Genomic DNA, 16,154 nt, shown 5'->3' with positions numbered 1-16,154 from the left:
AACAGTGTTGATGTAATATACTTAAACTTCTGTAAGACATTTGACTTGGTATTTCTTGACATTTTAATTAAAAAACTAAAATGATACAAAATTAACATGGCACACATTAAATAGATTAAAAATTGTCTAACTGATAGGTCTCAAAATGTCATTGTAAATGGGGAATCATCATCAAGTGGGTGTGTTTCTCATGGGGTCTCACAGGGATTGGCTCTTGTCCCTGTGCTATTCAACATCCTTGTCAATGACCTGGAAGAAAAAAAGTTTGCAGGTGACACAAAGATTGGGTAAGTGGTAAAAACTAAAGAGGACAGGTCATTGATATGGAGCAATCTGGATCGCTTGGTAAATTGGGCATAAGAAAACAATATGCATTTTAATATAGCCAAATGCAAAGTTATACATGTAGGAACAAAGAACATAATCCATACCTACAGAATGGGGGACCCTACCCTGGGAAACAGTGACTCAGAAAAAGATTTGGAGGTTATGTTGAATAACCAGCTGCAATGCTGTGACCAAAAGGATTCATGTGATCCTTGTACAGGTAAGCAAGGGAATCTTGAGTAGTAGTATGGAGGATATTGTATATGGTACTGATGTGATTGCTGCTCAAATACTGTGCCCTGTTCTGGTGTCCACACTTCAAGAAGAATATTGGTAAATTGGAGAAGGTTCAGAGAAGAGCCATGAGAATAATTAAAAGTTTGGAAAACACGCCTTATAGTGATAGACTCAAGGAGCTCAGTCTGTTTAGTTTAACAAAGAGAAGGTTAAGGGATGACTTGATAATAGTTTATAAGTACCTGTATTGGGAACAAAATTATGATAACAGGCTCTTCAATCTAGCAGAGAAGGTACAACAAGGTCCAATGGTTGGAAGTTGAAGGTAAACAAATTCAGACCAGAAATAATGTGTACATTTTTAACAGTGAGGTAATTAACAATTGGAACAGTATAAGGGTTGTAGTGAATTTTCATCATTGACAATTTTAAAATCAAGATTGGCTGTTTTTCTAAGGCATATACTCTAGTTCAACCAGGAATTAATTCAGTACTGTGTTACAGAGGAAACCTGACTAGATGATCTCAGTAGTCCATTCTGGTTTTATAATCTATAAATCTATTAATCTTAATCGCAGTTCTCCCAGATATCGTCCTCAAACCTAGAGATTTTTATCACCATAACTTGATGCTAATGCTCAGCGGCCCCTGCTATTCCAATCCTGGGCTTCTCCCAACCGCTCCACCAAGAAACCTAAGTTCTGACCTGCTATTTTAGTCCTACACTCTCCACCCAACTCTGCTAATAATTCAATCCTCCTGACCCACTCAGTACGTCTTGTTCTTCTAGACTTGGCCCCATGAAAGCTTAACCAATGCACACGACCTGCTATAGCAATCATGGGCTCCCTCCAGCTCTGCCGATGCCCTCAGCACTGACATGCAGCACTTTCACCATTCCAGCCCTTGACTGTTTGAGCAGAATGGTGTGAATTTATTCCATACATTTGTAAATTGCATAAATAGGAACCAAAGCCTTAAGTCACTCAAATCAGGATTTGAAATCAAGTTTTCAGAGGAGAAAGTGGTGTGGCTGACCCTAGAATTAACACAGCTTCTCATTGACCTGGATGGAACTGGGCCTCAGGACAGAGCAGTGCTCGCTTGCAGCACTCAGATGAAAAGTATTAGATATTGCTTTCCCATCAGATCGGATGCAGTTCAGCCTGACAGCCTCCGCCCAGCACCTCTTCTATTGCTGTACTATATAACACATACCTAGTGGGTCTGAGTGCCACTCAGCCACCACCATCCAGAGGGCTAGGATTCCATCTGCATTATTCCCTAGTCAGTCTGGATGGGAGGACACTCCTTTTCCTCCAATAGTCGAAGACAGGGTTTCTCCACTGCGGTGCAGATGAATACCTCTTCCTCTGACAGCCCGGGGAGTGAGAGACCGGGGAGCACAAGGGACCCCAGTTTTCCTACTAAACACTGACCCTTAGAGTCTAACACACAGCACTGCAGAGGACTGACCCCTCAGGCCCCACAACACACAGCACTGCAAGGCACTAACCCCTCGGGCCCTGTAACACACAGTACTGCAGGGGACCGACCCCTTGGGCCCTTTAACACACAGCACTGCAGGACACTGACCCCTGCAGCACCCATAACACTAGACAGTGTAGGTCACTGACCTCTAAGGTGCCCATAACACACAGTAGTTCATATGACTGACCCAAGGGCACCTGTATCACAGGGCAGAGCACTAACCCTCTAAGGTGTCCATAACAAAGGACTATGCAGGGCAGTTGCCCCCTAGGACACCCATTATGAAGGATAGGGAAGGGCACTAACTCCTTAGGATGAGTATAACAGGGCACGGCAGGACACTGACCTCTGTGGCAGTCTGCAGCTCTCCCAGGGGAGCAAAAGCTCAGTTTGGGGACTGGCAGCTGGGTTTCCCATGCAGCAGTGCAGAGCACTCATCCCTAGAGGCACTGGTCCAACCTCCCAGGCATTCCTTTCTTGTCCTTCTCCAACTTCAGTAGTGCCAGTTCACAGCACATTGGGAAATACCATTTCCCTCTCCCTCATTGTGAGAGAATGTGGCCTCATCCTGAGGGGATATGCTTCTGGGGTCACTGGCCCAGGCAAACCCCCTCCAAGTTCTTCCTTGGACGAATAAGGAAAGAGGGCTGGGGGTAAATGAGCGATTTACCCCTTGTATGCAGGAGGGAGCAATTGTCCTAAAAAGCACAATCCTCTCCCCTCCTAGAAAGAGCTTGGGCAATGCTCTCCTTCAGGGGGATTTGGGAAGAGGGAAGAACTGGAGAAACTATTCCAGAAGAACTGGTGTTTGGAGGCAGCAAGCTTTAAGATTCCCTGTGGCTCCCATGCATGGCCTTGTGAAACGCTATCCAGCTAACCAGGAGAGAAGGGAACCAGAGATTGCCTCCTGCAGGGCTGTTCTGCTGGTTATCTGGGGGCCCAGGTAGCAGGAGACAGAGAAATGGAATGGAAGAGAGGAGTCGTGCAGGTGTCATACTCACCAGAGTCTGCTGGTATTGAAATGCCTTTTTCGGAGGGGTGTCTCCAGTCATATCCAGAATGAAAAAATATTGGGGAGGGGAAGGTATGCGGGGAGGCGTCTTCCCTTCTGCCTCCCCGCTGCAGGATTATGGAATGGGAAAGAACAGAGGAGGGAGTCGGAGTGCTCCAGCTAAGAGTCCAGAGAACCTGAGAGTGAAGGTTAGGGGCGGGGAGGGGAGAGAGAGGGAGAGTGTAACCAGAGACCCCCCACTCTGTCCATACTGACACAGCAGCCGCTTCTCTGCTCTAATATCTGTCCCTGCTGCACTGGCACTGGGACAGCTCAGTAAATTACAAGGTGATAAGATTTCTGTCTCCCTGCTCAGTGTTGCTTCTCCATCCAAGGCCAGAGACAGGGAGGAGTGATTGAATGGCAGGTTCTTGGGGCAGAAGGGGCTTGATGGCACTTGGAGGCTGGTGGAGAGGAAGATTAAAATTGGAGGGGATGGCAGTTAAGAATCATCCAAACTAGATATAGGGAAACTGTGTCATCTAGGCCCAGATGCTTGAAGGTATCTATGCACCCACCTCCCAATGATATAAATGGAAGTTAGGCACCTATATACCTTTGAGGATCTGGACCCTTGTCTGTTGGGGCCTGTGCAGGATTATTCCCTACAGCACAGGCCCTAGTACAGCTTTGTGCATTTTAAATGTCCCAGATGACAAGACTGCTACAGCAACCCGTGGGAGACTAGTCTATGCTCAAATCTCACTGTGCACATAGCTGCCCTCACATTCAGTGTAGGGTTTGGTTTTTTTAAATTATTTCCTATTACTCCTGGTTCTATCCCTTAGCCCACCCACCCCCCAGAGCATTTCTTCTCCCCATCCTTGATGTTTACACTCTTGTAGCCAGTAATCATTCCACGCTATCACCTTCATACCCATCATTAGTCAACCTAGGTTTACTACAGCTCTTGGATTTCTCATTTCCCTCTTTCTTCTGAAAACCAATTTTTTCATCATGTCCACAAGTAGAAACTTTTATAACTCATTGTAGATAAACTAATTTAATGAAACCATCTGGAAACGTAAATGCCTTACTAGGCAACCTTACTATTGTCACCCACGTGCCTTCCTCTCTGCCATTTGTCTGTTGGGAGGCTTGTGGGAGCCGTGCTTGTTTCATGTCAAATTTAGAATGCAGGCTCCTCGGGGTCCCTTGTTTTGTTGAGGCACCTCCCAGTTTTGGGTGCACAGAAATAATAATGAATAGTCACATCCTCCACCTCCCCAGTCACTTTTGTGGTTCTGAAAACCCTGCACTTTGGTAAGTAGGTGCCCAGAATGGAATGCATGCTCTAGGTCTGATCTCACCACTGCTATCTTTTGAAAAACTCTAGCTCCCTGCTCTTCATGTATGGCCCCAAACCACAGTGGCCTTTATGTCCTACCATATCCCATTTTGAAGATGTCTAATCAAGTTGCTGTTCTCTACCACATTGAATGCTCCACAGGCTTAGTGCTTCCCAGGTTTCTCCCTACTGTTAAATAACTGTATTTTTGCCTGGACTGAATTTTTCCCAAGTTAAAACATTTTTATCCTATTTTTCTAATCTCTATAGGTTGCTTTGATTATTTCCATGACCTCAGTGCTGATTGTAATTCCTTCCACTTTAGCCTCATCTGTGAGCATCATTAACATACTGCTTATCTTCTCTTCCAGATTATTACCAAAGATCATAAATAAGAACAGATGAGACCCACCCCTAGGTACTTTCCCAGTGCAACATGTCTTTGTTCTTCTGCCAGATTTCAACCCATGCAAATGTTGCTTTCCAAGCTGAATTTAATTCATTTTCCAAATTAAGATCAGAGTTTCTGGGATAAACAGAAGACAAATGGTAAATATTTTCCTTAACAGTGCCCCCCATTATCCCATTCATTACCTGTTGTGCTGCAGTGGAGAAGCAAGCATGCAATATATACTTTGACCCCTGGGCAGATGATAATCATAGAATATAAGGGTTGGAAGGGACCTCTGGAGGTCATCTAGTCCAACCCCCTGTTCAAAGCAGGACCAATCCCCAACTAAATCCCCAAATGGCCCCCTCAAGGATTGAACTCACAACCCTGGGTTTAGCAGGCCAATGCTCAAATCACTGAGCTATCCCTCCCCCTGTAGACAGTACAGCGTCACCCTAAAGCCCTGTGCATTCAGGCACCAGCAGTAGTTTGTGAAAAGTGCAGCTCAAGGTTGCTTTAAAGGACTGGCAGCAGCACAGATGGACAATGGAAGATGTACAGATGGACGGAAACTATCCAACTGATAGATTTGTAAAAGGCTTATTTATAGGAACCCCTTTGGCTAGCATTAACTTTTTGTGTTTCTTCTTTTCCCTGAAAGCCTTAAGTGATCCTTTTAGGTTTTTTTGTTTGTTTGTTTTTTAAAATCAAATCTTAACAGTTGCTTATTAAGGCACTTTGAAAATGAAGAATGCAAGCAACAGGAACAGCCAGAGGAATATAACATTGGGTGCTTACTACTGTATCTTCTACAGTTACCTTCTACATTGCTGGATTTTAATAATTCTTCCATTGTACTTCACTCACAGATTTCTTCACAAATTCTAGACAATGAGGCAGGGAAGTACAATGAGGGAAACACACAGCCGAGGAGACAGTGATGGGTGTTTTTGAGGGAGATGGGAGGAAATGGCTCCTTGACTTATCTACAGTTCGTTTATAAACTCTTTGAGGCTTAGTCACAGAAATGGAGTAAGTGTGGCACCTTAGAGACTAACAAATTTATTTCAGCATAAGCTTTCGTGGGATACAGACTAACACGGCTGCTACTCTGAAACCAGTCACAGAAATGACTCTCTATAGAAGATTGTATTCTCTTTCACTGGTAATGGGACTGGGTTTTATCCCCTTCACCCTTCTATGTATGCATCTCTGCAGCCACTGTGTGGCTTCCCATGGGTACTGCACTTTTGCCCCCATACATGGGTTGCAAAAACACTAAAAGTATGGGACAGGGAGATGTCATTCAGGGGAACCTTTGTGATGCCCATTTCTGTGAAATTCAGTGGAGTGGGTGGCCTCGGGGAAAGAGATGATTAAAAAACCCTCTGGCTTATTCTTTCCTTGGTGTGGCTAACTCTTATAAACAGACTCACAGCTTTAATGGCAAGTGCTCTGAACAAAGGATACTACCCTCACCCTTGTGGGAGATTTTCCAGGACCTGATTCCATTCACACCCTACCAGGCATACCCACACTCAGGCTGATCACTGCTGTAAGGAAGTCTGCATCATACTGCAGTCCCACTGTTCCTCAGTTGGGCACACTCCCTACACCAGAATGCCTGGGCAATAGCACAAGAACACAATCCCCCAAGCAGAGTCCCTGGGCACTGCTGAACAAAAGCTCATTCATAATGCTCTCCATACACACAGTTCCATTATGGGGGTAAAAACAGAGGGCGCAGTGTTCCAGACAGGAAATGAGACACATATAACCAAACATGAACTCTGTATTTTGGCATCCAGAAGCAGTACATACAGGCATAAAAAAAAGTATATATGAAAGTGGCAGTGACATTGAGACCTGGTGCAGCTCTACTGGAGTTCCCTTCACCAACAGAGAGGAGATGCCGCATTGACATGCGTCCATTGCGAAACACTGCATTACTTCTAAGGAGCACCCAGAGGAAGACTTCTCATCCAGAGAGGAAATACCCTGAGTTGCTATCTTGAGCTCCAAGGTAAGGTGCCAACTGGCAGACATGGTCACTGGTATTCTGCTCCTCAGCTACTGTGTGTAGGATGTATATCCGTGCAGCACACCTTTTAACTGGAAGAATATGACCTTCATATCTGCTAGGCAGAGCAAGGAGGAAGCAGACAACCAGCCTTCTGGCCTCCCTCCAGAAATATTTTAAAATTATTGTAGGTTGGTTTTTTTTTTTAAATAAGAAAGATCCTGGGAAAAGGAGAGACAGAGTAATCCAGATGAGAGGACTGCTAACACGCTGCCATGGAGTAGGGAAAAAATAGGCTCAGAAATTCAGACCTTAATCCAACACTCCTGGGATTTGCTTGCCATGAAACTCACAAGAGGACAACAAAGGGAGGGTGCAGAATGGCCCTCTATCTCCCTGATCACACCCCAGGGCAGGTCCTGAAGTGGGAGACAATTACAGTACAGTAACTTGTCGCTTAACGGTGTAGTTATGTTCCTGAAAAATGTGACTAAGCAAAATGATGTTAAGTGAGGCCAATTTCCCCATAAGAATTAATGTAAATAAATTATATACACACACTAAGTTTTAAACAACAATTTAATACTGTACACAGCAATGATGATTGTGAAGCTTGGTTGAGGTGCTGGAGTCAGAGGGTGGAACATTTCCCAGGGAATGCCACAGTGCTGAATGATGAACTAGCACTCGGCTGAGCCCTCAAGGGTTAAACACATTGTTGTTAATGTAGCCTCACACTCTACAAGGCAGCACAAATGGAGGGCAGGGAGACAGCATGGCAGACAGAGAGACACATGGTGTGTGGGTGTGTGTTGCACACTGCCCCTTTAAGTACGCTGACCCCACTAAGTACACTGCCTTTTTAAGTAGATCAGCAAGTTGAGACAGCAGCTGCTGCTAGCAAGCTCCCTCCATCCTGAGCCCTGTCGTGTCCCCCTCCCCCCTGGATCTATGGAGATGGGGTAAGCAGGGTGGAGCAGGGGGGAGGGAGGACACCCTGACATTAGCACCCCTCTTCTCCCCCACCTCTCCCCCCACACAGCAAGCAGGAGGCTCCCGTGAGCAGCTCCAAAGGCAGAGGGCAGGAGCAGCACATGGCAGTGGGGGGGACGGACAGCTGAACTGCCAGCAATTGATAATCCGCTGAGCAGCTGCCATACAGGGAACTTAGGGGAGTGGAGAGCTGATGGGGGGGCTGCTGGTCCATCCTGGTTCCACCAGCTAGCTGCAACAGGCTGCTCTTTCTGCAAGCGGAGGACAAAGCAGGCGACTGCCAAACAATGTTATAAGGGAGCATTGTGCAACTTTAAACGAGCATGTTCTCTAATTGATCAGCAACGTAACAAGGAAACAGCGTTAACCAGGATGACTTTAAGTGAGGAGTTACTGTACTGGAAAAGAGAATGCATAGATAGATTCCAACAGATGGAGTGTCCTACTCCATCTCTTCTCTCCGACTGGCCCTGTGTGATGGCACTGAACGATGGACAAGCAAAGATCTCTAGCTGCCCATAGTTGGGGGAGCAAAAATTAATGGTGGGGAGGGAAGTGAAGCTGAATTCTGCAACTCCCCCCTTTTTTTAAAAGAAACTTTAAAAGGAAAGAAAAATCACTATGATGAAGAAACAAAGTGACAGGCTCTTTGCAAGGAAAACGATTTATACATTTCTTAAACAAAAGACAAGGAATCCACAAGCCTGGGACAGTTTATAGACTCATCAGAAGCCTGCTGAAGTATTTGAATGGTCAGAAAACCATAGGAATTAGATGTGGGTGTTAGAAAAACTGTGCACTAACTCACATTTAGAACTCATAAGGGAAACAAGCCTGGAGTTCCCAGATTCAAAATATTTCCAAGACAGAATTAGACTTCTAAAATAGAAACATATCTTTGCTTTCAGAGCTAGATCTCAACAATGTCTTTTCCAGCTAATCTGAATCTGTCTCCTATGGCTACAGAAAACACATGCAAAATATCAGGACTTAAAAAAAAAATAAAAAAAACAACCCACCAAACCAAAGTAGATGAGTGTGTCAAACTTGGGTGTATACTGGAAATAAAGAGAAAACCTTCACCACGGACTTTCATTGGTGACAGATTCTGTTTTACTGGGAGGAAGGTCTCTCCTGACTTCAGGGAGGGGCATCCCTTCTTGTCCTTCATAGCTGTAGACCCTGCTGCTTGGGAAACCAGGCAGAGAACTTTTTAAAAAGTCATAAGAAGTTAAACAGTATAAAAAAAATTAAGCAGCAATTTATAAAAACGATGTAGAACTTATTTTCTTTAGAAACAGATCCAAGTTTTCCAAAATTTGAAAAGGAAAGGCTGATTCTGATTTCACATTCCTGGCTACCAATGTCCACAGGTTTTCATTCAGAAGGTGCTGCCATCACTGCCCTGATTCCCCCTGGCCCAGCAGCTAAAAGTGAGACAAGCCAGTGGAACACTAAGATTTTAAACCTTGAACTGAGTTGGGGGTCACCAACAGTTGCAAGATTCTCCCAGAGAGAGAGGAGTTAGCGAGATTCACACAAGCAGGAAGAGCACCCAATCTTGAAGGGACACTTCCTGTTGTGGGCTGCGCTGTCAGACGCCCAGACTGATAGCAGTAAAAGTATGGCTGTCCACATTAAAGCTTTGTCAGAACATCCATCAGAGCAAGAACAGCAGTGTTAGTTCCTAGGAACATAGCCAGGGAATAGGTAAAGGTCTTGGCAGAGTGTGCTACAGTACTCTGACATCTCCTTACATCGGTGGAACTCTGTGCCAGGGGCATAGCCTTCTCGCTGCTTGATTAGTCTATTCACCTGAAAGATGAAACAAACAGGAGGTGGTTTGAGAAACAAAGGAAACAGAGCTAAGGAAAACTTCATTCCTGGGGTATAAGTGATACAAGCTGCAACAAACTGATCAACCAGTTAATCCAATCCAAGGCTCTCCCAGGTAGAGGCACCACAGAGAATTAGTTCTAGCGAACTGCCTCAGTATCTCCTAGCAGAAGGCTCTATAGATAATGGTGCAGGAGCAATGGATGTAGGGGGCTCTGCCATGGCCATTCACAGCAGGAGGTACCATAGAGTGCTTTTTCCTCCAACTTATTTAATTGCAGCCCCCCTTGTGTGTGTTTGTAGTTGTTTATGCCCCCACGCCACCACCACACAAGTATATACAGGCAAGTCTCATCTTACGCGGGGGTTCCGTTCCGCGGTTAACGTGTAAAGCAAAAACCGCGTATAGTCAAAATTACATTGAGTTGAATGGCGGGCGGCATCGCACGCACTACAGTTATAGACTCAGACTTAAGGTCAGAAGGGATCATTATGATCATCTAGTCTGACCTCCTGCACAACGCAGGCCACAGAATCTCACCCACCCACTCCTGTAACAAACCTCTAACCTATGTCTGAGTTACTGAAGTCCTCAAATTGTGGTTTGAAGACCTCAAGGTGCAGGGAATCCTCCAGCAAGTGACCCGTGCCCCACGCTGCAGAGGAAGGCGAAAAACCTCCAGGGCCTCTGCCAATCTGCCCTGGAGCAAAATTCCTTTCCGACCCCAAATATGGCGATCAGTTAAACCCTAAGCATGTGGGCAGGACTCACCAGCCAGCACCCAAGAAAGAATTCTCTGTAGTAACTCAGATCCCACCCCATCTAACATCCCATCACAGACCACTGAGCATACTTACCTGCTGATAATCAAAGATCAACAGTATTAAAATTGTTATTTTTCTTTTTTCTTTTTGCTGACTGCGTAAAGTTTAAATCACGTATGTTAAATGCGCGTAAGATGCGACAGACCTGTACCACTACCCAGCTCTGAAGGCAGAGTGGAGAACGGCAGCTGCTGGCCACACATTGCCACCCTCCGCTGCTGCTGGCAATGGTGCTGTCTTCAGAGCTGGGTGCCTGGCCAGCAGCCACTGCTCTCCTAAAGCTTTTCACATCCCCTCAGAACACATTCTGCACCCCTCCGAGGGGTGCATGCCCCCTAGTTTGAGAACCTCTGCTGTAGAGTGTGGAACAGGAGCACTCCTCTATGGGCAGCTCAGGCCTAAGAACTTGAAGCATAAGACACTGCAAGAACCAGGCAAATGTAGGATAGGGGTGTCTCAGCTTACCTTCACCAACATGTCAGCCACATGCATGTTTTGAGAATCCTGAGCAAACACAGAAGTGAGAGCCTCAATATACCAGGATCCACGCTTGGTATTTCGCATGGCAGCTGTGCCTGAAAACATTAAAAAGTGCATCAGCCCATGGTGAAAACAGATAGAGACAAACACAGGGAGATCCAGAGAAGGAAGTCTCTAGGGGACACACACAGGGGAACTGCTGAAGCTCAGAGGAGGGCTACCACCTTTAACACCCTCACAGAGTGGAAGACAGACACCTCTATGGGACCCTCCCGGATACCTTTCAGAGAGGCATAGCCACAGATCATGTCAGAACGTGTAGGCAAACGCAGCCTGGGATTCTCCTCTTTGTTGGCATCACTCTCCTCGCAGCCTGGAGAATCAGAGCGCTCTTTCCCATCCCTCTGATCCACTCCCCGGTCTGTCTCATCTAAGGAGTGGGGGTGGGGATGAGGGAGAGACAAAAAAAAACAGGGAAACAAGTTACTCCCAAACCTATTGTACAGTCTTCTCATATTCCCCCAGTCACTGAGCTCTATCTGCCGTATAATCCTGGCTTCCTTTGTCCAGGACCCAATGCCACAGCTGTTAGCACAAAAACACTTCTCTACAGCACCTGCATTTCTGTATCTGTGTCTTCTCAAATTTCAACAGAAAAATCTCTTTTTAACATTTAAACTCCTCTTTCCTTCTACATTTGGTCTTCTGTGATTACTGGGAGCAATAGTAACTCTGTTAATATAGTGCTGACTAAGCCCACACTACTATTATAGTTAATTTAGTATCACTGCTGCAGTATCACTATCTATTATTCAGTGTCTGTATATTACAGTAGCATAACTTTATAATCACTGAGAATTTGGGTGTGTTGGGAAGTGGCAGCATTCTCTTTAAACCTTGGACACAACTCCAAATCCCAACTAAAATCCCAAATCTTCCCCTCAATCCCAGGATAGGATGTTTCAGCTAAAATAGCAGTTCAAAATCTCAACAGTTCCAACAGAACTCATTTTAAAGTATTAGTTTTCTCTATCTGTAGATGAAATCAGGAATCCCTGCACTGGTTGCACTTTTGGAGAGATTCTCTATACAGCCATGAAGACAAGAAACACTATTTAAAAATTAGAGCCTTGATACTGCACGAATAGCTGGGGATACCAAAAACCTGCTAGCGTACAGCTCGCTGCAATGAACTGACTCAGTCTGACCAGACCAGGGATGACCTGAGTCTGCATTCCCCTCTATTCCCTACACATCTAAAGGGGACCAGCAAAGAAAAAAAATAGTGGTTCTTTTTTAGTTCTTTATAACATATGGAGACTGAAGGGATTTTGGTTTTCTTTTAACGTTTTTTTCCCCTCCTGCACGTTTTCTACCTTAGACATTTCAAGGATATAAAGCCTGGTGTCTTCAGTGCTTTTTGCTAAGTGCTCTTTGGAAGACTCAGATCTGAACTGCAAACTCTCTCAATCCTTAAATGAAAAGACCTGAAGGAGCATGGGAACAGAGACTGCCATACTGAATCAAACTCAAAATCCATTTAGTACAGTGTCCTGTCTCTGACAGTAGCCAACTCCAGCTACTGCAAAGGAAAGTGTAAGAACATCACAGCAGGCTGATGGGAGATAAAGTCCCCCCTATATTAGGTCTCATGCAGGTCTTTAACTAACTTAAGTATGCTTAACATCCCTTCCAGAATTTGTTAGCATTAGTTGAGAACTCTAAACATTTTTATGGATAATCATGAAATGGTAGAGTTCATGATTCTAAAGAACGGTAGGAGGGAGAACAGCACAATAAAGACAATGGATTTCAAGAAGGCAGACTTTAGCAAACTCAGGGAGCTGGTAGGTAAAATCCCATGGGAAGAAAGTCTAAGGGGAAAAACAATTGAAGACAATTTGCATTTTTTTCAAAGAGACATTATTAAGGGCACAAGAGCAAACTATCCCACTGCATAGGAAAGATAGGAAGTATAGCAAGAGATCATCATGGCTTAACTAGGAGATCTTCAATGATCTAAAACTCAAGAGTCCTACAAAAAGTGGAAACTTGGTCAAATTACAAAGGATGAATACAAACAAATAACTCAAGTATGTAGGGACAAAATTAGAAAAGCCAAGGCACAAAATGAGATCAAACAGGCTAGGGACATAAAAGGAAACAAGACAACATTCTACAAATACATTAGAAGCAAGAGGAAGAACAAGGACAGGATAGGCCCATTACTCAATTAAGGGGGGAAAACAATAACAGAAAATGTGGAAATGGCAGAGGTGCTTAATGACTTCTTTGTTTCGGTTTTCACCAATAAGGTTGGTGGCAATTGGACAGCCAATATAGTGAATGCCAGTGAAAATGAGGTAGGATCAGAATCTAAAATAGGAAAAGAACAAGTCAAAAATTACTTAGACAAGTTAGATGTCTTGAAATCACCAGGGCCTGATGAATACACAAGGAGCTGACTGAGGAGATATCTAAGCCATTAGCAATTATCTTTGAAAAGTCATAGAAGACTGGAGACATTCCAAAAGGCTGGAAGAGGGCAAATATAGTGCCCATCTATTAAAAGGGAAATAAGGACAACCCGGGGAATTACAGATTAGTCAGCTTAACTTCTGTAGCCGGAAAGATAATGGAGCAAATAATTAAGCAATCAACTTGCAAACACCTAGAAGATAAGGCGATAACAGTTAACATGGATTTGTCAAGAACAAAATACTGTCAAACCAACCTGACAGGGTAACAAGCCTTGGGGGAGTGTGTGTGTGTGTGTGTGTGTGGTGGGGGGGGGGGGAAGGAACAGTAGATGTGGTATATCTTGACTTTAGTAAGGCTTTTGATACTGTCTCGCATGACCTTCTCGTAAACAAACTACGGAAATACAACCTAGATGAAGCTTACCATAAGGTGGATGCATAACTGGTTGGAAAATCATTCCCAGGGAGTAGTTATCAGTGGTTCACAGTCATGCTGGAAAGGTATAATGAGTTGGGTCCCGCAGGGACTGGTTCTGGATCCATATCAGTGATTTAGATAAAGGCATAGACAGTACACTTATAAAGTTTGCGGATGATACCAAGCCGGGAGGGGTTGCAAGTGCTTTGGAGGATAGGATTAAAATTCAAAATGATCTGGACAAACTGGAGAAATGGTCTGAAGTAAATAGGATGAAATTCAGTAAGGACAAATGCAAAGTATCCCACTTAGGAAGGAACAATCAGTTGCACACATACAAAATGGGAAATGACTGCCTAGGAAGGAGTACTGCGGAAAGGGATCTGGGGGTCACAGTGGATCACAAGCTAAATATGAGTCAACAGTGTAACGCTGTTGCAAAAAAATGCAAACATCATTCTGGGATGTATTAGCAGGAGTATTGTAAGCAAGACATGAGAAGTAATTCTTCCACTCTACTCTGTGCTGATTAGGCCTCAACTGGAGTAGAGTGTCCAGTTCTAGGCACCACATTTCAGGAAAGATGTGGACACACTGGAGAAAGTCCAGAGAAGAGCAACAAAAACAATGTAAGGTCTAGAAAACATGACCTGTGAGGGAAGGTTGAAAAAATTGGGTTTGTTTAGTCTGGAGACTGAGAGGGGACATGAGAACAGTTTCCAAGTACATAAAAGGTTATTACAAGGAGGAGGGAGAAAAAATTCTCTCGTTAACCTCTGAGGATAGGACAAGAAGCAATGGGCTTAAATTGCAGCAAGGACGGTTTAGGTTGGACATTAGGAAAAACTTTCTGTCAGAGTGGCTAAGCACTGGAATAAATTGCCTAGGGAGGTTGTGGAATCTCCATAATTGGAGATTTTTAAGAGCAGGTTGGACAAACACCTGTCAGAAATGGTCTAGATAATACTTAGTCCTGCCATGAGTGCAGGGGACTGGACTAGATGACCTCTTGAGGTCCCTTCCAGCTCTATGATATCCAGTCTCCTTTTGGATCTTGGGCACAATGACTACCAGTAACAGAGTTCCACAATCCAAAAAAGTATTGCTTTATTGTGTGAAATTTCACAACATTTAATGTAATTGACTTTCCCTTTGTCCTTTTGTTAGGAGACAGGAGAACAGAATTACTCGCTCTACCTTTTGCAGGCTAGTCACTGCAGACTTTTATCATGTGCCCTCAAAGTCTCATTTTTAAGGAAGCAATCCCAATCTTTTCAGTCTCTTCATATAAGAGATTTTCCAGGCCCTTAATCAGTCTCCTCTCTTTTCTGAACCCCTCTAATGGTGCAATATCTGTTTGGAGATGGGATGACCAATGCTGAACACAGACATTATCCATATGAGGGCACATCAGTGGTTTATATAGAGGTATTATAATATTCTTTGTATCATTCTACATCTCATTCAGGGTGGATAAAAATCAATTTTTTTTTATTTTTTTTTAAATCAAAAATCAGATTTTTATTTAAATAGGTTTTTTCCTCAAAAAGCATTTTATAAAAAAAAATCCAATCTAAAGATAGTTTTAATTAAGATATATCTTTGCGCTATGATGTCTCATCTGGAATAGGGATTATAAATTCTAATTCTATAGTCTGAGACAATATAGTCATGTAATGTTTAAGAAAAGGTTTGTAAATGAGTTCCAATAGTTCATCTTATGGGGTTCCAGGGGCTTCTGTATAGAAAGATTAACCTAAATAATCCATCTACCCACTGGGACTCAGTGCTCAGTCTAGAAGATACCATCATAGATGCTTAGTTTTGCAGTTCTCAAAGTGTGGATTTGTGTCTCCAGAGATAACATGCTTGTTAACAGCAAAAATGTTTTAAAATAAATATATAGAGGAGAGAAATAACGGCCCTCAACCCTATTGTCCCTCTGCAAATTTGTGTACCGAGTCAATCCCTTACCTCTCTCTAAAAGTGCAAAGTTTCAAAAAGTTCAATGGATAAAAAAGGTAATAATTGGAGATATACCCATCTCCTAGAACTGGATGGGACCTTGAAAGGTCATCAAGTCCAGCCCCCTGCCTTCACTAGCAGGACCAATTTTTTGCCCCAGATCCCTAAGTGGCCCCCTCAAGGATTGAACTCACAACCCTGGGTTTAGCAGGCCAATGCTCAAACCGTTGGGGACAGAATAGATCTGGACAAAGAGAATAAGTTTGGAGATAAATGTGAGAAGGGAGGGACACGCAGAAGAAACAAAAGTGAAACTGTTTGAACAGCATATTCCAGAAGTCTGAGGTCTTTC

General features: G+C 43.9%; 1 protein-coding gene across 7 annotated transcripts in view; it reads right to left on the bottom strand.

Annotated features, from left to right (window-relative positions):
- Positions 1-226: 226 nt before the first annotated feature.
- Positions 227-16,154, bottom strand: part of CASP2 (caspase 2) — a 39,619-nt gene continuing 23,691 nt past the window's right edge. For 5 of the 7 annotated variants that reach the window (XM_039495927.1, XM_039495935.1, XM_039495943.1 and 2 more), the window contains exons 9-12: positions 11,220-11,369; positions 10,925-11,034; positions 9,556-9,613; positions 8,080-8,983 (exon numbers count right to left, since the gene is read on the bottom strand). In XM_039495927.1, the coding sequence (XP_039351861.1) occupies positions 8,709-8,983; positions 9,556-9,613; positions 10,925-11,034; positions 11,220-11,369 (593 nt within the window). In that variant the 3' untranslated portion in view covers positions 8,080-8,708. Of the gene's footprint in view, positions 250-8,079; positions 9,614-10,924; positions 11,035-11,219; positions 11,370-16,154 lie in introns of those variants that run through there. The other 2 variants (XM_039495954.1, XM_039495950.1) reach the window with 2 other exon arrangements.

The sequence above is a fragment of the Mauremys reevesii genome, linkage group 1 (genome assembly GCF_016161935.1).
Source record: "Mauremys reevesii isolate NIE-2019 linkage group 1, ASM1616193v1, whole genome shotgun sequence".
Classification (NCBI taxonomy): Eukaryota; Metazoa; Chordata; order Testudines; family Geoemydidae; genus Mauremys; species Mauremys reevesii.
The sequence above is the reverse complement of the archived record's forward strand: the minus strand, read 5'-3'. Positions and strand labels throughout refer to the sequence as shown.